General features: G+C 41.0%; 2 protein-coding genes across 10 annotated transcripts; both read left to right on the top strand.

Moving 5' to 3' along the window:
* Window positions 1-1,067: 1,067 nt before the first annotated feature.
* Window positions 1,068-10,595, top strand: lrrc17 (leucine rich repeat containing 17). 4 transcript variants are annotated; one of them, XM_027014277.3, is made up of 4 exons: window positions 1,068-1,585; window positions 4,836-5,676; window positions 8,570-8,725; window positions 9,964-10,595. In XM_027014277.3, exons 2-4 carry the CDS (start codon window positions 4,947-4,949, stop codon window positions 10,389-10,391), a joined length of 1,314 nt encoding a protein of 437 aa, XP_026870078.2. In that variant the 5' UTR covers window positions 1,068-1,585; window positions 4,836-4,946; the 3' UTR covers window positions 10,392-10,595. The 4 variants fall into 4 exon arrangements, with proteins under 4 accessions (XP_026870078.2, XP_026870079.2, XP_081568699.1 ...); XM_027014278.3 differs by lacking the exon at window positions 1,068-1,585 and adding an exon at window positions 1,593-1,928; XM_081712573.1 differs by lacking the exon at window positions 1,068-1,585 and adding an exon at window positions 2,533-2,590.
* A 1,592-nt stretch (window positions 10,596-12,187) lies between these two features.
* Window positions 12,188-20,116, top strand: cep83 (centrosomal protein 83). 6 transcript variants are annotated; one of them, XM_027014249.3, is made up of 16 exons: window positions 12,189-12,265; window positions 13,129-13,331; window positions 13,498-13,648; window positions 14,072-14,164; window positions 14,539-14,670; window positions 14,818-15,069; window positions 15,360-15,491; window positions 15,607-15,721; window positions 15,861-16,005; window positions 16,139-16,288; window positions 16,645-16,720; window positions 16,879-17,036; window positions 17,790-17,919; window positions 18,827-18,930; window positions 19,032-19,200; window positions 19,343-20,116. In XM_027014249.3, exons 2-16 carry the CDS (start codon window positions 13,129-13,131, stop codon window positions 19,505-19,507), a joined length of 2,175 nt encoding a protein of 724 aa, XP_026870050.2. In that variant the 5' UTR covers window positions 12,189-12,265; the 3' UTR covers window positions 19,508-20,116. The 6 variants fall into 6 exon arrangements, with proteins under 6 accessions (XP_081568694.1, XP_081568697.1, XP_026870050.2 ...); XM_081712567.1 differs by lacking the exon at window positions 12,189-12,265 and adding an exon at window positions 12,307-12,912; XM_081712566.1 differs by lacking the exon at window positions 12,189-12,265 and having other exon boundaries at window positions 12,954-13,331.

Below are 20,116 nucleotides of genomic sequence, written 5' to 3'. Positions count from 1 at the left end.
CTGAATCCTTGAACTAATGTGTTTTTACTGGAATAATCATGGACATTTGATCCATATAATACAGTGTCATCTGAAAGTAATTTGGTAGCATCACAGGTTTTGCTGTTTTTCATCTGTACTACAGTACATTGGATTTAAAACAAAAAGAGTATTTTTTTTGTTTGTTTTTATTCTGCACTTATAATATGAGGATACCAACTTTAATTTAGGTAGATTTACACTTATATTGTGTGAACCACAGTCCATTTTATACATAGTTTGTTATTTGAACTGCATTGTAATTAAATGTTTTAAGATAAAGGGAATGGTAGGAAAGATGTATGAATGGTTATACGGAACATTAACACTGGCTACAAATGTGTGCACTGGAATGTTACATAACTATTTATATGTTATTTAAAATAATTTATGACAGATTATAATTTATAGTTTTATACTTTTTGGCCAACTTTCTTTTATCAATACATTTGCATTATAATGTGTTCATTTCAGGAATAAGTGAACATCCAGAAGCATGGACTAGACTGGGCATATGGGGGGAGGAGGGATGTCAAATTCCTGAAGACATAGAACAGCCTGAACACAGGACTCCCTGATACACAAAGAAAAACTGCAAGAAGACAAAAATACTTTTAAAAGGGTAAAGGTGACATTTGTCACATCCTTACAAAAATGGGCTTACAAAAATATAAGAAATAAAACACAGCAGTCCTACAAACAAGCAAACAAACAAACAAGCAAACATATAACTTGGGTCTCTGATGATACATTTTTTTCTTTGTTTGTTTTTGTACATGCTTGAAATGTTTCTTCTTCTTTTTTAGGAACTGCCAGAGTGGAGCTATTCCTTATTTGGGGGACCTAGAGACAGTTACAAATGGATTTTGGAAAGCAAAGGTCCTACTGGGGGCAGCTTGTGTTTTCACACTGGAGGCCTTGTTGGGAGGCTGCTCATTAGTGCGCTTGTGTTAGTCAAGGTCTAAGATAGCCCAGGCCCAGCAACATTGCCCTTCCTGGTGGTTTTTTTTTTTTTTTGCCTGGTAGTTTTATTTATGCCATTAAGTGAATTATGTGCAAGACACAGCTTTAAAAGAGATCAATCATTTTGAGAGGAATATGCCAGTAACTTTAAAAAAGATTCTGAAATTTTTGTTTAATGTTCGTTCGTTCAAGACAAAAATTTTATTGCAAAACTTTGTTTGCAAAAGCATTTTATTACCGAAAGAATGACTGTTTCTCAACTAGTTTTAATAGTGGTTTGGAGGCTGTTAGGCTTATCTGTACACCATTCTGCCATAATATGATTAGCACATACAGTAGGCTGGAGGCAGTCCAGTTATTCACTGCTGGATATGAGGGTTAGGCTGCCTGTGCAGAGGAGTGTTGTAATTTAAAACCGGCCAAAGCCTCCAACTGCACAGAGCCCCTCACACACACACATATACACACACACGTGCGCACCCTCACACACAAGCAGAGTACAGCAGGCTTCGTTCCAGCCTCCAGTACAACTCAGCGCTCCTTACGCAGAGAGCGCAGCATACCGGACTGAATGACACTGTGAGCGCAAATTCCCTGTGACCAGGTACCTGTGGCCTTTTTGAGTGTATGTGTGTGTGTGTTTGTTTGTGTGTGTGGGTGCGCACTCTGGGGGAGGGGGATCTATCCTGAGGAGCAGGAGATGAGGAGTTCCAGCACTCTCTCTACAATGTGGCACATGTTGCTGGGCAGCTGTGCTCCACGTTGGCTCTCGCATGCATGCGGAATCCACTCCGACTTTAGGACGAGGCTTCTGGGCTGGAATATGGGCACAACCTGGAAGCAGGCTCTGTATATATAGCTAACATTGCACATAAGGCGTAAATGCATTTGGTGGCTCTCCAAGACACAGACCAGTAATAAGGACCAAGCAGAGGAGGAGTTCTCAGGTAATGCTTCTTGCCTGCATGTTTAAGGACTGTGGTGTTCCCACAGCTGGAGTCAGGAGAGACAGACAGTGTGTATCATGGAGAATCCTTTCATTGGTGTTCGGTTTCCTTTAAATTTTTCTTTTTTTCTTCTGCTGGTGGGGGATTGGACTGAGTTCATTGGTTGTATGTCTGTGTAAAGGTGTTTCTGTAGAGGAAAGAGAATTATTAGAGTTAACCTTGTCCTTGATTACATTTGTCTTGTCTTTTTAGAATAAGTCTTAATTCAAAATGACATGTTAGTCAAAACACTATCAGCTAGGATCTTAAATAAATGAGAATAGAGCATATATGATCCCCTTCCTCTGCAGGAAATCTCAAATGGTTTTAACTAAGCACTGGAGGCTATATACACTCACACTCTCTCTGCCCCCTTCTTCACCCTTTCTCACTCCTTCTCGCTCTCTTCTGTCTCTCTTTATGCTCTCCACTGTCTCCCTGGATTACACTGATGGATGTATTTGGTCATGGTCGTGCACTCAGTGGTGTGGACATGCATAGGGATGTATGTGTTGAGAATAAGAATGAATAGGAAGGGATAAACCGTCTGCTCCAGACACAGCGGTCATGGCGAATAGAGATGCAAAGACTTGTGCAGCCGGCCCAGATGACCTGGAGAGAAGGCAAGTGAAAAGGGGGAACCCCTCCCCCCCCCCCTTTCCTCTTTGTGCAGTACTGTGACCTGTGTTCTGCGGTGCTTCCTGCTAGAGGTTTCCATGCACGCCTGGGGCAGCTTGCCTGGTTTTACTACGGCGAGTGGACGTGTCATGCCACGCCCAAACCCCAGGTCTGCATGCCTCCTGCTCATGCCTGCAGCTTCATCAACAGAGTTCACGTGACCAAGGCCTGTGACAAAATCCCCCCTGTGGCACTCAAAAGAGAAACCACTGCAGAACTGGCTGCTGCACTTCGGCTCCCCCTGCCAGGTCACTCCTTGCCTGGCCAGAGCACAGCGCCATTTCTTTGTCTGGAGAGGGTTGCTGGCGAACTATAATAAATATTTTACTGTCTCAACATTTAGGATCATTTATTAGTATTGTGTAACTGAATGTGCATTGCATATTGTCACTGCTATGGTTTTATTTTTTAACTGCAGTAGAACACACATACACACACATGTGCGTGAGTTATCTGTGAGATTCACCTTTGAAAACAGTGAATGCTGTCATAAAGGGGCATGCAGCACGTACCCTGAGGCATTATCTATCAGAGAAGTGAATCTTTCCAAGAGTTTTGTCATCCCACTGGCAACTTTACAGCTTTCTGGAAATGAATGACCGTGAAGGCCATTTTGCTGAATTATTGACCTGTAATATTACTGTGAGTTATAAACAATTTCTGAGTGTTCAGATAATTGATGAACCTACACGTGGCAATTATGTGGACCAGGGGAAATGTTGAGAGAAAGCGTGTGTGGAAAGAACACTTGAGCAAGAGGAGGAGCTTTTATGTAACAGGCTTAACCAAGGACTTCCAGGTTGGCTAGCACTCTGAGCAGAGCCTAGGACCTGACCATGTAATGTAGCCTCCTTCAGCTCCAGACAGTACCCTCCATGTGCTACCCATATGCCACAGTGCTTACATTGGCATGCTAGTCTTACAGTGGCAACCTCAGGTACTTCTCCTCCCAACAGAGCAGAGCATGTCCTGAGCAGCCCCAGGCTGGTGGGCTCTGAGCTCACTGGAATGCCCCCCCTCAACATGCTGAGGTGCAGACTGGAATGTTCAGCCTTCCAGCTTCATCATGCGTGCACACACACACACACGCAGTGACAATGCTCTTGGCATCGCTGAAACTTAGTGCATGGGATTTCATTTACCGCATCCTGCCTGTGCACTCATAAGTGGCTTATTTGCATGCTGAAAGTACAAAAGGCTCCACTGTGTCGATGATGGAGCCGTTTTTTTTAGTATCTGCTGATCTGGGATCAGTTGGATTGAAAAACCCACTGTGTGTATTAATGTGATCCTGCCCTAGAAAGCTGAACTGGATGCAGTTGAATTTGGTTAGCCAAACCAAAATCCTACCTTGGCAGGCGTTTGACTGTAGCTGCCACCTAAAGACAGTAGGATGGCGTAGGAGAGTGAAGCACACTAAGAAGGCCTATGCAGTGGAAACATGGCCTCATCACTGATCACTGGTGGTATTTAAGTTTGTGATGTGATGTCATGAGTGATGTTGTCAGTTGGGTCAGTTTTCCAAGTCGCAAACCAATTTCCCCTTTGAGACAATAAAGTATAAAGTGAAGAAGTTGTCAGTGTATTCAATTATATACAGTCAAACAATGTCTGTATATCATTTCCACTGTGTAAAAATATATTGACGCTGTGGGCAGAATTAAACAGTAGTATCAATCAAGTGAGAATATTATTGGATTGCATGCAACAATGTAAACGTTTATTGATGTTTTGTGCTGAATAAAACTAGGTTTAGTATCAGTGAGACTGGGTTGCATTTAAATAAAGGAAGTCTCTGGGTAAAGGAATTATGTAGACATTAAAGACCTGTTGAAAGGTTTTAAATGTTTTGTTACTGCAGTAATGTCATGGTTTATAATTTTATTTACACTGACTTTACATAAGATTTTTGCACTGACTTCAGTATTGATCAGGAAGTTGTGAATGGAACCTGGATATGACAGCAAATGCCGTTATGTGGCCAAGGTAATTCAGATGCTCATATAGTTAAGAATTTTATCTTGGAACTTTTAAAAGATTCATTATCAGATTACAAAAAAAACATTTGTTTTGTTTTGACTCTTGTTTCTGGCTATAGATGAACCCCTGAACACTTCTTAGCAGCCAGCTTTTGTGTTTTCCATCTCCATGTTCAGCTCTGTCTGAGAGATGCTGTTTGTTTCCAATCAGGGGCTTCAGCTGTAACCCCACTCGCTCTCCTTGGTGAGCTTGCTAGACTCCAGGCTGTGAAGATTCCTGAGGGATTCATCTCCGGTGAGTGACCCAGTCACAGCTCTCGCCATGCGTCTTCTCACCACTCTGCCATTGCTGGTCCTGGTGCTCAGAGCAGCTGAGACACGGAAGTCAGCCCGGAGCGGCCGAGGCCGGGCACACAGCCGTGCCAATGCCGTCAAGCGCTACGTGGCAGACTGCAAAGGGTACGTAGAATATGGGGCCAAGTTCCTCGACTGCCAGGAACACCGGCTGACTGCCGTCTTGCTCGGATGGCCGGAAGACATTGACCACCTGCTGCTGGCACAGAACAAGATCCAGGTGCTGCAAGACAACACCTTCAGCCACTTCAGGAAGCTGCAGAGCTTGGACCTGCAGCAGAACGAAATCTCCCTGATTGAGGAAGGTGCATTCAATGGTCTGAGCAAACTGACAATCCTGCTGCTGCAGCACAACCGCTTGCAGGTGGCCACTGAGGCCATGCTCATCCCCATGGTGCGACTCAGCCACCTGCGTCTTCACGACAATCCCTGGAGGTGCAGCTGCCAGTTAGACAGCCTCGTGCGCTTCCTGCAGGTGCCCAGCAACCGTCACATGGGCAACTTTGCAAAGTGCGCCGAGCCCACACACTTGTGGGGGCAGCATCTGAAGCAGTTGGATGCCACCTTGCTCTGCTCCCCAGAATTCCAGCCAGTAGCTCTACCATCAAGGCCACCCGGTATACAAAAACATCTTGATGCAACATTACTGTGCCACACCTATGTGTTCCCCAAACCACTGCTGGAGTGCAAGAGCAGAGGTGAGAATGGATTAACTTGCCAGAGTAATCCATAATGTCTTTAAAATTTAAGCATGTATTGTCCTTTTGCTATCTACACATACAATTTGTAGCTACATTACTTGAAAAATGATTAATATGTACACTATGCCAAGCAAATTTTCTTGAACCATCAACTATCTTAGAAAGCCAAAGTCAACATTAAAATCTTAAATATTTCAGCTTCTAGCCAAGTGTCTTATAGCTGGGAATTTTAGAAAAAAATTGAATTGTGATATATTGTATTTCCATAGTACAATATTTACTAATGTAGTTCTGAGTGCATAAAAAGGTGGTTCCATAAATGTACTGGCAACACACAAGCTCATTGTGTTAGTTCTGATTGATGGCAGTATTATTTTTAATTTTGCACTTCCTTTAGCACAGCTCAGTAATCTCCCAGCTAAAAGTTTCAAGCTACCAGCTATTTTAAATTTCAAGAACATTCCTCTAATGTTCCTTTTAGGTTATGAGAGCATTATGTTTTTAATCTTTTATCATTAATTGCTTCAGGTGTTCTTAATGATAATGCTAACTTTTTTTCTATATATTCTAAAAAATCCTCTCAAATTGTTGCAGTTCAAATGTTAAATTCAGATATTTTACATTCATTTTTCTGGGTTATTAAACATATTCTACAAAATCTTTTCAGAACGTTACATTTAAGTGTGAATGTTCTCAATGAACAGTTTAAAGACAACTCTAATAATAAAAAGAATGTTTAAGTAATGTTGCATATGGCATAAGAACTTTTGTCGAAGTGAAAATATAATAAGAAGACTCCATTAAAAGCTTCCTAACCTCCTAACTTTGTGAGAACCTTTCCATAATGTCAAACAAAACTCTGAGAATGTTGCTCTGTGGCTGGCTATAGATATAGGTGCTGTACAGTGTAACTGTACAGTGTAAGAGCGTTTGCTCTTTTGGGGATTCTGATTTTCGTCAACATTATACATTGTAGTATAATGTAGCACAAAAGGAGACTACATAAGATTTGTTCTACTCCTCTTCCTGATTTTGCTGAGTGAGTACTTGGTTTGTCCAATTAGAAAGGCATCTAAGCATCTGGTCAGAACATGCAAGCCAGAGAAATACATTTATTTGGAAAAGAGTAGACCTTTGTTTCTCAGATCATACATCTGGAATTCCCCATTAGGTCCCCTTGTGTTTCTGTTCATAATCTCCTATATATTGTACTTCATTGTTTCCAAAGTTGTTCATTTGTTTCGTAGAAGCCTGAAGACACTGTTTCTATTATGTATTTATGATATGCAGCTGAAGAAGTACTTTGATCAAGGGAGATGCATTTAGTGAAAAGATGTCTGTGAGAAGCAATGAAATGGATCATTCATATTTCAACAAAGAATTCTGTGTGCGATTTGTATAGTCTTTGTTGGAAAAGACAGTGACATCATTTGAGGGTTTCTTATAACAACCTCACCCCAACACCATCTTTGTTGCAGTTTGGAAATAGTGTTGTCTACTGCACTGGATCATCTCCAACATTTTCCACTGCACCGGGCTGTTTGGGAAGGCTTTCTATATTGTACTTGAATCAAGTTGCACTGAATCTCTGGATGTGTTGGCTACAGACTGACTCACTGTACTGAAATATGTAATAAATTATAAGAAGGAACATATTACAGCCAAAGACTGGTTTGATTGTACAGATCTCAGCCAGGAGCAGGAATTTGTCCTTATGAAGTAAATGAAGATAGATGGGTTCCAGAGGGATCTGAGCTTTCTTATTTTCAGTACTCAGAAAAGGTGAGTGAGCAGTGCAGCACAGGGAAACTGCCTGCCTTCTGTTGTGCCATGATGTCATTTTGCTCTGGGATCTGTCGATAACTGGCTGGAGATTTCTTTTGTCAGCAGAAAAAGTGAAACTGTAGCATAGGAATCTTGGAGGAGGTAGCAATAACAGAAGAAGCACAAAATCCCTATATCGGTCATTCAGTGATGGGTTTTTCCCTGACGTGAAGTAACGGCATGCATGTCCTGGTGCAAGCAGATCGAGACTGCAGAGCTCTTCAGCAGTGTGTCCCAACTACTCCAGGGCTTGTTAGGTTCAAGTTCAGTGTTCTGATAATGCGGGATTGACTGAGCCTTAAGTTGTAAAGCAGGCAATGTTATTCTGTTGGGGGAGGAAGTTGAACTATCCCTGTTTCACATGTCACCGATTCTTCTGCCCACCCAGTTCAGCCCCTGATGATAATTCATTATGTTGCCGGCATTTCATATGGCCATGGACACTACGTTTAAAATGTGTGCTACAGTTCAAATAATGGCGTAATAAATTAAAGCAACCAAGAACAGTTAGTTGGACTTCATTCAAGTCCAGAGGCTGTGTTTGGGAACACACAAAGCTAAAAGTACTTGTAAAATAAACAGTGGGAGAGTTCCATGCCCACTTGTTATTGTCTCTTTTGTGCTTGGCACTTAGTTTCAACTCACTGTTTCATTACCATTGGATGACAGACATCGGCTTTATTTTTAGCTCTTTTTTGTTGCAGTTATTGTTGTTATTCCATTATTAGTAAGTTTTATGAGAATAGGTTTGAGCTTTTAGACCACCAACATTGACCAAACTATATAGAGCCTGCAGCTATGAATGTGGTAGCTACCTCCATCTGTGTTTAGACTGCTGTAAATCATTTTGAAACACAAAGAGTACCATGCAAGCACATGGAAAATCCTGTGGCATAGGATAATTTCTCACGTCTCTAAGGCTTTAGAGACAAATCTATAGACCTGCTCTTCATACCAAATCGAGCATCAGATATTTCTACTGCTTGTCCTCTTTTGAAAGTGAATGCATGGTTTATTTATGTATATTAACAGTTAATAGTTAATTAATGGGACACTCTGTTTTCAGGGCTGAAGACCATTCCAGCTGATATCCCAGCAAGCATTGTGAAAATGGATCTATCCTTTAACAACATCACACACCTGAGGCCTAAAGAGTTTGTTGCTGTCAAGGACCTGAAGCTTCTTAACCTCAGTAGCAACGGCCTAGAACGCATTGACACAGGTGAATCGGTGAATCGGAAGAGTTCATAGAGTGTTTGAACAGAAAACACACCCCTTGAGTCACTATGACATCAGTTGGCTGTGTTCCAGAGTAGCTTATCTAGTCCAGATACCATATTACAATTCCAGAATTTGGTTGTATTGCTGGGACTCAAGTTTGAATCCCAGCTGAGCAGACATTTCAGTCTGCAAGAGTGAGACAAAGTCATTATTCTCATTTTAACAAGAACCCTGAAGCTGCTAGTAATGTTCTCAGTACAATAACCTTTTATTTATCACTATCATATCATCATTACGTAGAGGCCAACCTTATAAATAAAAACAACAGAACTGTAAATGTATCCTACTGTTCTTTCATTTTTTACATACATAGGTTGCTCACTATAACTCTCTCCACTCTAGAAAGCCACACCAATTATTTATAGATTGACAAGCCAACAAACCAAGCCAACTACTCATAAACTGACATAGTTATAAGATACCCAGGCCTTTCAGACTTGCTCTGAAAATGTAACGGAATGTGATCCGATTACCCACATGAACAGTCTGCCTGGATATGTAGTGTGCTGGTACACTAAGGGTGTGTGTGTGTGATAAACAGATACTGCCAGACAGCAGCATAGGTTTCTTTACAAATGCTACCTGCTTTTTTTAAAGCTAATTAAGTTTATGGTGATAAGACTGGCCACATTGTGAGATTATTAGCATATTTCATGATAATTATTATTCATTAATGAGTTCCTGGAAGTCCACTTAGCAAACAATATGGACATTATATGTAATTAGTTCCTCCCTGTCTAAAGCCTCTTTAAACACACTCCAGGCATCGTATGAATGCAAGGTGTAAACATAGTTGCTAACCTGTTAGTCACACAAATGATCCTTATAGGGACTGTTTCTCAGAATTCAGATACTGTGTCAGAGACCACACAGAGAACTGCAAAAATACAAAATGGTGAATCTGTTTATACATTATAGAATACTTACACTGATTTGACCAGATAGCAACCATCAATCACTTGCTGCTTACTATTAAGAAATCAGAATGCAGACAGAAAAAGAAAGCAACTGAAACATATTTTCTTTGTTTGTTCCTGTTTCAAAGAAATTTGAATATGGTGCTTTCACAGTGGATTAAATATTGAATAGTCAGAAATATTGAGCCATAAGATAAACAACTGATTGACCACAGAACCACTGTACCTAATTCAACTCGACTCCCTGTTTCTGCTCTCCTAGATGCCTTTGCTGGCCTTCTGTACCTGCGAGAGCTAGACCTCTCTAATAACAACCTACGTTACTTCAGCTACGGTGTTCTGGAAGACCTGTACTACCTCAGGATACTGTCTCTGGGTGGCAACCCCTGGATCTGTGACTACAACATCCACTACCTGATCTACTGGCTGAAGCACCACCCAGCTGTTGACTACACTGGTCTGGTGTGCAGCGAGCCACATGAGTTCCAAGGCTGGCCTGTGGAGAACTATGTCAAGACCTACAACGCAGAGTGCCCCAAAGACAAGCAGGTGGGCTCACAGACAGACACTGCTCAGCCAGGCCTGACATCCCAGGAGCTGATTGCAGAGACTGAGGAAGTTCCAGACCTGCTGCCCAACCCGCTCAGAGATAGACGACGGAAGAAATTTGAGATCATTCGCCTGAATTAAAGCAAGGACTCTAAGCACTGTCAGTCTTTCTGGATGAACTGTAGACTTTCCCTGAGAATAATTCAAATTTTGTCTGCATCAGATCAGAAATTAAACCTTTAAATCATCTGTATCACAGTTTGAGAAGACATTTTTAGTATATGTTTCTGATCAATTGTTCTGTAAACTAAATCATAATAATAAAAGTCAACCCTTTTTTTTCTACTGCTGGGTTTCTAATGTCTATTAGTTAATAAAATGGAATATATTTTTTTCTGTCGTGATAACATACAGAAACTGAAACATGACACTCTTGCCTTACAGCTCAAGGCAAAAATACACTCATGTTCACATGCACATACACATGAGGAGTCCTTTGATGTGCATTCCATTTAAATGTTTGCAACAAATAAGTGTCATATCCTGTGGAAGTTTTGTCTTTTAGAGTGGGTGAGCAACAGACATATCTTAAACATATGCAGATGTCTGCAGTTGAGGTAGGGGGATGGGGGGCGTATTAGTCTAGCCAGTAGGCTATCTCCATGCTGAACTGAAACAGATGCAGAGGAATAACTGAGTCATTACCTAGAGTGTAACACCAAAGCATGTATAGAAGCTGTAAAGAGTGTACCAGGATGTCCCTAAAAACAAAAAAAAACCCAAAAACAAAACATAACTGATTTCTCAGTATTTAATTGAAATGATAAATGAATAGCCTTTGATCTGGAATATCAAGTTTATCTGCATGACAGTATAGCCATTCTGTCCCCCTTCTTTAATGCAAACATGAAGAAATGTTTATTTTTACTGGCTTTGCATTCTATTAAATACTCCATCTTTTCATGATGCTTTCATAGTGCGCTCTTTAACGTTAACAGATGTATGCATTAATTTTATGTCTAAAGATGAATCATTATGAATGTTGAAAACTCATTAGCAGTCAGTGTAGGCCTATGATGAAACACAAAAGAACAGAAAAAGAAATATAACATTTTCAAAGAATCAGACTGAGAGAAAAAGATTTTATCAAGGCAGGGCACAGGAGTTGGGAACCCAAAACCTCATAACAACACACTGCTATCCAGTTGGACAGCTATGACTTTACACTGAGTCACATACAGTGATGTATAATTCCTACTGCGGACTTCTCAGGATGCTGACAGAAGTTTTGTACTCCTCGAGATAAACCACGGCCCTCTGTGCCCCCCCCCCCCAAAAAACAAAACCTACAAAAATAGCTTTCCTGGAAAAAACACAAATATAGAATAATTAAAATTCAAATACAGGGCCAAAATAACCATCATGGAGTTAAGTTCCAGGGGAAAACGTTCCAAAAATAAGAACCATTTGCCAAGATATAAAAAGTGATGTGTTGCATGAATTAAAAGCTCTGTGTCTTGGGATTTATGATCGAACAGGAGAATACAAGGCTAAATCTTTGGTAAGCAACCAAACGGCCTACATTACAAATACAGTTCTTACATGTTTATATTTATTTGCTTATACTTTGTATTTAGGCATCAAGTCATTGTAAGCTGTGTACGATTTAGCCTATTAGAGGTGAAAGTTATGAGAACTGCTTGAATACGTAACCAACATACAATCAGCAGTGTACAATGTCTCCCCCTCTTGTTAAGTAAGTGGCACGCCAGAACGTAATTTTCCATATTTCACTATAGAAAACGTTTTGAAATATTTATGTAGTTTTTTTTTCATAGTAACTTATTATCGTACCAGGCAAAAGGTTGTTAAGAAGTCAAAAGGGGCTATTTAGCTTTGATTTCAATACGGTTTTTTTTTAGACTTTTATTTTGTATTCGAGCTTTATCGATTTGGCGGCCATATTGAAAATGTGATACTGTGGTTTTTGCGTTGTTAGGTATACTTTACAGGAGGTAACGTATATTTATAAATTACATGAATTTACATCTGGTGCGAGAGGAGGAAAAAGTTATTTAACATTATTCCACAATACTTTGGTTCACTTTTCCCGGTGTTAATCCCTGTCCAGTACACTTTATTTGAAATGACCACTGCTAACATAAGTAACCTAGCTAGCCAACTGTTTAATAGGCGACTGGGATTGCTAACTGGGATTGCTATCTACCTAACGTTTGTTAACGTTAGTTAAGTTAGTTCGCTTGTGAGTCAGTTCACGGTAGCGTTAAAGTTGTTATTTTAAACAGTGTATGTGGCGTCAGGTATGTGTTTAGGTGAGCTTCATATGATGTCTTATCTGATTTCGTATTACTTTATATCCATTAGTTTGTAGGTGTTAGCTAGCTAAATATTGCTATTGGTTGAACTTCTGATGGGTAAAACCGAACATCGATAAACACGCAGAATAACTTATACCTTTCCATCCTGCTGTCTTGTTCAGTTGCCCAGACAACACTGGAACCTTTGCATACCCTCTGGTAGTTAGAAGACATTAGCTAGGTTCGTTTCCACAACAGAAAATGAAATCACTTGAGACTAACCGTGCGAGCTGAATGGCTGTCAGAGCCACCACTTTAGAACCAAGGGGACTCCTACTGCCTTGGTAACGGGAACTGTGCACTTGACTTTCCTTGATTAGGCACTCATTCAGTAGCAGTTTGGTCATAATATGAACACACTCTACACTGTCTGACAAAATTTGCAACGATACTTGGCTGGGCTTGCTGTCCTTGCTGTCAAGGTCGCAAGTAAGCGTCCTTAGTTGTGCAGAAGGTTTAAAATCTCTTCTGCTCTTCTGTGCCTCTGTCTCGCAAACAAGATGAACGCTCCTGCAGTGGGACAGTCTCCTGTGATGTTTCCAAACCTGGAAGCTGGTGGGAGTGGGAAAGCATCAGCGCTGCTGGCAGTGCCAGTGGGGCTTAGCAGCTCAGACATGGAGCTCCAGAAGCTGCTCATCGATGAGAGGATGCGCGGCGAGAATCACAAAACCAACTACCAGACCCTGAAAGCTGAGCACACGAGGTATGAGATTATACCATGGCTACCTTAGGCAGAGTAGTAAAGGCCTTTTTTTTTTTTTTTTTTTTTGGTGGTCACATGCTGTGATGATTGGTTTATATTTGTTCTGAGAGCTGCTACAGTAGGGTTACAGTATTTTGATACCTTTTTGGACTGTGTGTGTGTATAGACTGCAGGATGAATACACACGGGCACAGAGTGAGTGTAAACGCCTGCTGAATGAGAAGCAGGCAGGCCAGGAAAAGCTGCAGCTGCTTCTGGCAGATCTGAGAGGACAGCTACTGGACAAAACCCGTGAGCTGGAGGAGCTCAGACTGCAGGTCCATAAAATAATACTAAAATGGGAGAACTGCAGCTCTGTACCTTGTTTTCTCCTGTTATAATATATTAATTATTTGCTACATCACAATGTGTTTTTTGTCGTGGTAGGGTCAATACAGATTTTTTTGGTTGGTTGTTTTTTTAAACAACCTTAGTTAATTTGTGGTTCGTTTGTTTGATTGTGGATTGTGAGTGTGAATGTTATTTCACTTGTGAATAAAGAGAAAATGGCTTTGTTAATAGGGAAAATGGTTTCTAAAAAAGATTAAAAACTCCTAGAAATGAATCTCTTGTGCCAATTTGAGCACTGCTATTGAAAAATGCACAAGGGCCACTGGCACTTAGCAAGACAATTATCTACTTAACAGAACATCTATAGAATTGTGTGTGTGTGTGTGTGTGTATACCTGTGAACATGCCAGGCGGTGACCCCTCAGCGGCTGGAGCTACTGAAAGCCCAGGTTCAGCAGGAGATGGAGGCTCCTATCAGAGAGCGCTTCAGTAAGCTAGAGGAGGTAAGAAATATCTGTGTTTCTATACTTTAGAGAAAGGATTACTAAGATGTCTGTTACAAAGCAGAATTTCTCTATGTTCTGTATATAAGATATTTCCTTATCTGTAGCTAGGCTACCCTGGGTTAGAGCCTGAAGGGTTTTCTGAACTAGTATGTAATAAAGGTGGAAACAATCACTGATTATCTACATATCTTCTTCACAAGAGTGTTCTGCACAACTGTTGGTTCAAAACAGTAAAACTATGTGCTGAAGACCACTTCAAAATAAGTCAAGGGGGTTTATAGCATCATGTTGTGCTTTGTTAAACAAGTGTTCTTGTTTAAATATGGAATTATTTAAAATGAGTTCTCTCTCGCTCTCTCTCACTGTTGCAGGAAGCAGAGAAGTACAGATCTGAATACAACAAGTTGCGTTATGACATCACTTTCCTCAAGTCAGAGTTTGATCACCAGCGAGAGGAACACGAGCGCATTCTAGAGGAGAGAAGGATGCGATACAGTGCTGAAGTACGTCTTCTGGAAAAGAATATTTGCTTATGTGCAAAATGCATAGCATTTATCCCATCCATCTCTAATTTAGGCTGTCTTAGTGTAATTCTCTGTGTGTGTGTGTGTGTGTGTGTTTGTATGTATTTGTTTATCCATCGTGTTCAGCTGTCACATCTGGAGAGGGAGAAGGAGACCCTAACTGCACAGCTGCAGAGTGGCGACCCAGCACGGGACGGGAGGCGAGTGGAAGCCCTGTTAAGGGAGAAAGCCCAGCTGCACCAACGGCTGCGTGGCTTGGAGGCCGAGGTGGCCGAGCTCCGTGCCGAAAGGGACAACTCTGGGGCGCAGGCCGAAAATGTGCAGCGCATTCAGATCCGCCAGCTAGCAGAGTCCCAGGCTGCAGTCAAGGCCCTGGAGGTGAGCAGAAAGACAGGTGCCACAGTCCATTGATGTGTGGTTATGTTCAGATCCATTGCCTTTTTTTCAGTTTCATAAATTTGTCTCCATTTATACCCCTGTTTAGGCTGTTTGTTCCCCCCCCCCCCCATTTTTCCCCATTTGCTATTAATACTTGATCATTATAATTACAAAGAATATTTTATGTAGTCATGAGACGTTCCTTATTATATAGTTAATAAAATAAAATTAAATGAATTAGAAGTGCTTGTTATTGATGCCACTGTTTGATGCACATGGTTATGATTCAGTCAGAGAAGCAATCCTTGCGCATGCAGCTGGAGCGGATGGACAAAGAGCTGCGCTCTACCCAGGAGCAGAACACCCTGCTCACTGGCAAGCTACATAAAGCCGAGAGGGAGAGCAATGCCCTCAACAGTCAGGTGGGCACATCCTGCCTGCTCAAAGAACTAGATTCACCACAAGTCCACCACAAGCCCAGAGTAATTACATTTTCAATATTTTAGGCATTTTGTAATAAATTCAATTATTAAACAGGTTGAAGGGATGCGCCACACACATAAGCTGGAGTTGGCTAATGTGAAGCTGGAGTGTGTGAAGGCCAGGGGAGAGGTGGAGAGGGAGCGAGACACACTGCAAGCCCGAGTGGAGGGTAAACCACAACATTCTTTAACCCTGCATTCCTCTCACCTTCCTTAAGTTCAATCATTGTTCTTTTTTATGTTGATTTTTTTTTTTCTCACTCAAAGTGTCTGCTCTCAAGAACAACATTCTCCTCACATTCTCCTCAGGTCTGCAGTGTGATCTTGAAGTTTTAAAGGCGGCTATGCAGAGAAATAAAGAGATGCTGTCCGAAAAAGAGCGGGAAATGGTTCGCAGGGTACAAGCAGCAAGAGAGGATGAAATACACAAAATGGCTGTCATTCAAGAGGAGAAGTACATAGTTTTTGGTTTTTTTGGTTTTTTTGGTTTTTTTTTTGGTAAACTAGAAATTACTTATGCATTTCGCCCTTTGTTATAAAAGTCTTCCACATTTGTTTTTATATTTGTTTGCGTGTGCATGTATCAGGTTGGAACTGGAGAATCGACTTTCTGACTTGGAACAGCAGAGAGCCCTGCAGGAGGCCACAGGAAACTCCCAGAAAGAAGAGTGGGAGGATCGTGTCCGTGCTGCGCAGCTGGGGGAGGAGGCTGTCCGCAAGGAGCTGCAGAATATCAGGTGACCTCTTCATACTCCAGTGTTGGAGCAAGACTATCCAGACAGGCTACTGGTTACTTCTTGGTAGCCCCACACCTCATTGAAATACAAACCATATGCATGATGGAAATGGAATCAGTCTTTCCCTGAGAGATGCTGGGAGTTGATTTTAATTCTAAAAAAGATCTTGTAAGTGCATATGTATAACTCAGAGGCACACAGTTCCTGGAAGTTAGATAAGGTTGAGCTCCATGATGTCGGGCATTGAGATGACCCTTACCTTAATAAGAGACTTACCGAAATAGGTCAGCCAAAGTATATTTAGATTACTTTCTTACATACTGATTATTTGGTGGGTGTCTGTGTCCTGTGCAAAGAGCAAAGGTGCAGCAACAGCTACTACAGCTAGAGGAGCTGGAGAGACAGAAGACTGAGAACTCAGAGCTGAGACAAGTAGGTAGCAAATCCACACACTTAACTGTAATCAGTAAAACATGAAATCAAAGAAATCTTTGGACACATCATACATGTCAGATGTTATAAAAATAAATGTGACTGACTGATGTGGTAAGCAATGCTCGATTATTTATACATGGTTCTGCTCATCTCAGCAAAATACACAGCTGGGTCTACAGATCAGTACTCTGTCTCATTCGGAGAGTGAGCTTACAGAGGCCAATGGTAGGCTGAGAGAGTGTCTAGAAAGGCTGAGAGAGGAACTAAGGAGTGCTCGCACACAAATGGAAAGGACCCAGCAGGAGGCCGAGAGGTACTCCCCATATTCCTTCATGGTTTCATCATCCATTGTCAAAGGGGAATACGGGGTAGAATGAGGGGGGTTCTCATAGTGCTTTTCTTAAATGTGAAAAACATTGGGTGCATTCCATTGCCTTTTGTTTCCCCATGAATTCATACTGCATTTTTGAAGGTTGGGTCTGGAAGTGAAACTCTGTTGCCAAGCAATAGTATTTATCTGCTGGTCAGCTTTTTGAATAAAATGTTTTTAGCTAGCTAACATGAGCTAATATTACTTAATTGCTGAATATGACCAATAATATGTATGTAAATGAAAAAACACTAATCTCCTGTCATATCTAACACTTTTACTATGTTAATTTAGGATCATTTGACACTGCAGTCTTTGCTTTATATTTATACCCATCAAAAAAGGCTTGCCCTCCCATGCGTCTGATAAGAAAAATGTGTATGGTATAGGTTATTTGGTCACCTTCTTCAAAAAAACTCATGCCACCTGGAATACTCCAGGCATCTTTGACACATTAAAAGCTTTAAAATATGAAGAAGTTTATGATGTGAAGAATTGCAAGGGTTTTTTGAAAGTGATTACCAAAATCAGTGAGCCTTTATGTATTGTAACCTAACAACGATATCCTACATAGTATAGCCCCTGATTGAGTCAGTCACTTCTATGAATTGCAGTTACTTAAACTGTCCTAACCATGGTGACACTGTTAACAGTGCTCTTATGGTGAAAGCATTGTTGTTTTCCGCTCTGTTGTAGGCTGGTGGAAGAGAGGCGAGTAGAGTGGTTGGAGGAGAAACACAAACTCCAAGATAGAGAGGCGGAACTGCACGAGAAGCATGACCAAGCCAAGGAGCGCCTACAGAGGGCAGCACTTGCTCAAAAGAAGGTCATTCTCCTTTGTTTTCAGGACTGAACTGCTGTTTTCTTTTCACTAGTGTCAAGAGAGGGACTGCGCACTATTTTCTTGTTGTTAAAGTCTATCCATCCACCTGTCATACACTGCCTGCCCAAAAAAAGGTCACACACTCTAATATTTCATTGAACCACCTTTAGCTTTGATTATGGCACGCATTCGCTGTGGCATCGTTTCCACAAGCTTCTGCAATGTCACAACATTTATTTCTGTCCAGACTTGCATTAATTTTTCCCCAAGATCTTGTACTGATGATGGGAAATTTGGACCACTGCGCAAAGTCTTCTCCAGCACATCCCAAAGATTCTCAATGAGGTTCAGGTCTGGACTCTGTGGTGGCCAATCCATGTGTGAAAATGATGTCTCATGCTCCCTGAACCACTATTTCACAATTTGAGCCCGATGAATGCTGACAATGTCATCTTTGAATATGCCCATGCCATCAGGGCCACATTCCTTCCTTGAAGATGATGTTTCCCCACTGTCCTTCCACTTTCAATAATGTGTTGGGACAGTTCCGATTTTAGTAGTTTCAGCAATCTACTTGTGTTTTCTCTGCTTGTTGCATGCTAATAATATGACTCTTCTGAAACAGATTAACATCTTTTCCATGACCACAGGATGTGTCTTTTGACATGGTTTTTTAACAAATGATAAGCTACTCACTGCATCAGTTAGGGTTAAATAACTTGTTGCCAGCTGAAACATAATCACCCATGCAGTAATTATCCAATGGGAGGCTCTTATCTATTTAGTTAAATCTGGATGGTGACCTTTTTTTGGCCAGGCAGTGTATATAAGCATTACATTGTGTGGGTATTTTTCACTGATTTCAGCCCTTAAGTACTTTTAGTCCATTAACCTTTTTTTTTCATTTTAGAGAAAGACCATGACAGAAGCTAAAGAAAAGAAACTGCAGAATAAGATACAGCTGCTCGAAGCCAAAATGGAAGAATTGGAAATAGAGGCTCGTGTGGCAAAAAAGTACTACTTTCCCTGGGAAAATGTGATTTGTTTATTGGAAGATTGTTTTGTGCATGGCTAAATCGTAAATATGTTTGTTTTTGTGTGCATGTGTATTGCAGAAATTCATCCTACTCTGAGGAGAACACCCATCTTAGGAGACGTCTAAAAGAGCTGCAGAGGAGACACAATGAGTTCCGCAGGCTGTTGCTGGGCAATCAGATGAGCTCTACACCTCTCCCCCACTCTCTGCTCATCCCAGGCCCAGAGTCCAGCTTCTCAAACCTGCAGGTAAGTTGGAATACACACTATTTAAATGCAGGCAAGACAGTAATAACAGTAATAACAATGTCTTCTTGCTGTTTAGCCTCTATCCTCTACTCGTCATTCTCTATACTGAACTCCTCTTCTCGCTCCGGCACTCCCATCGCAGGAGGAGCAGCACCAAAAGGAGCTGTCCTTGTTGCAGAGGAGACTGGAGGAGCTGGAGAACAGTCAGCAGCAGCAGCTGAAAGAGCTAACCACTCCTCAGGTTTGGGATAGACAGACTGACGCAGAAAGACTTCCAGGACCACAGGACAGCCTGCCTCACCATTGAACCTTTGACACTGTGAGACAAGGGCTATTCATACTGTGCCAAAGACCAGTCACAACTGGGCTCAAATGCTGTACTGTTAATTTTTGATTCCTCGATCAATTAGGAGTTACAGGGAATTCTTGGATAAATATTTATTTTTATATAGCATTTGTAAGTGTTACTGTTTTAATGTTTACATTTTTAAAACTATTTTTAAAAATATCTCAATAGGTGCTCTTTTTTTGTATTAATAATAATCTGATTTGTACAATAAATTGGGGGCTTATATTCTAGTATTTTGTAATGCATATGTCATTTTCATGGCAAATTTTAATTTATTGTTCCTGATATTGATATAGTTCTCAGGTGACAGGTTATATTTCTGGGTGTTTCATACCATACATGTTTTATCATTTTGAAATAAGTTCTTTTTTCTATATCTCTATCCTAATGCAGTCTTTAATATAAAGGCCAACTCATGATGGAAGCTGATAAAGGTTGATCTAATGTACACAGGATAGAAGACTCCAGTACAGTTGGTTCACTGACTTTAGAGTGTAATAGTGATGCCCAGAGTGATGAATTTCCATTTAAAATTGATTGTAAAATATATGGCATTCTTTTGTCGTC

This window comes from Electrophorus electricus, chromosome 4 (genome assembly GCF_041902795.1).
Source record: "Electrophorus electricus isolate QZ-2024a chromosome 4, ASM4190279v1, whole genome shotgun sequence".
Taxonomy (NCBI): domain Eukaryota; kingdom Metazoa; phylum Chordata; class Actinopteri; order Gymnotiformes; family Gymnotidae; genus Electrophorus; species Electrophorus electricus.
This window is presented reverse-complemented; position numbering and strand designations above follow the sequence as displayed.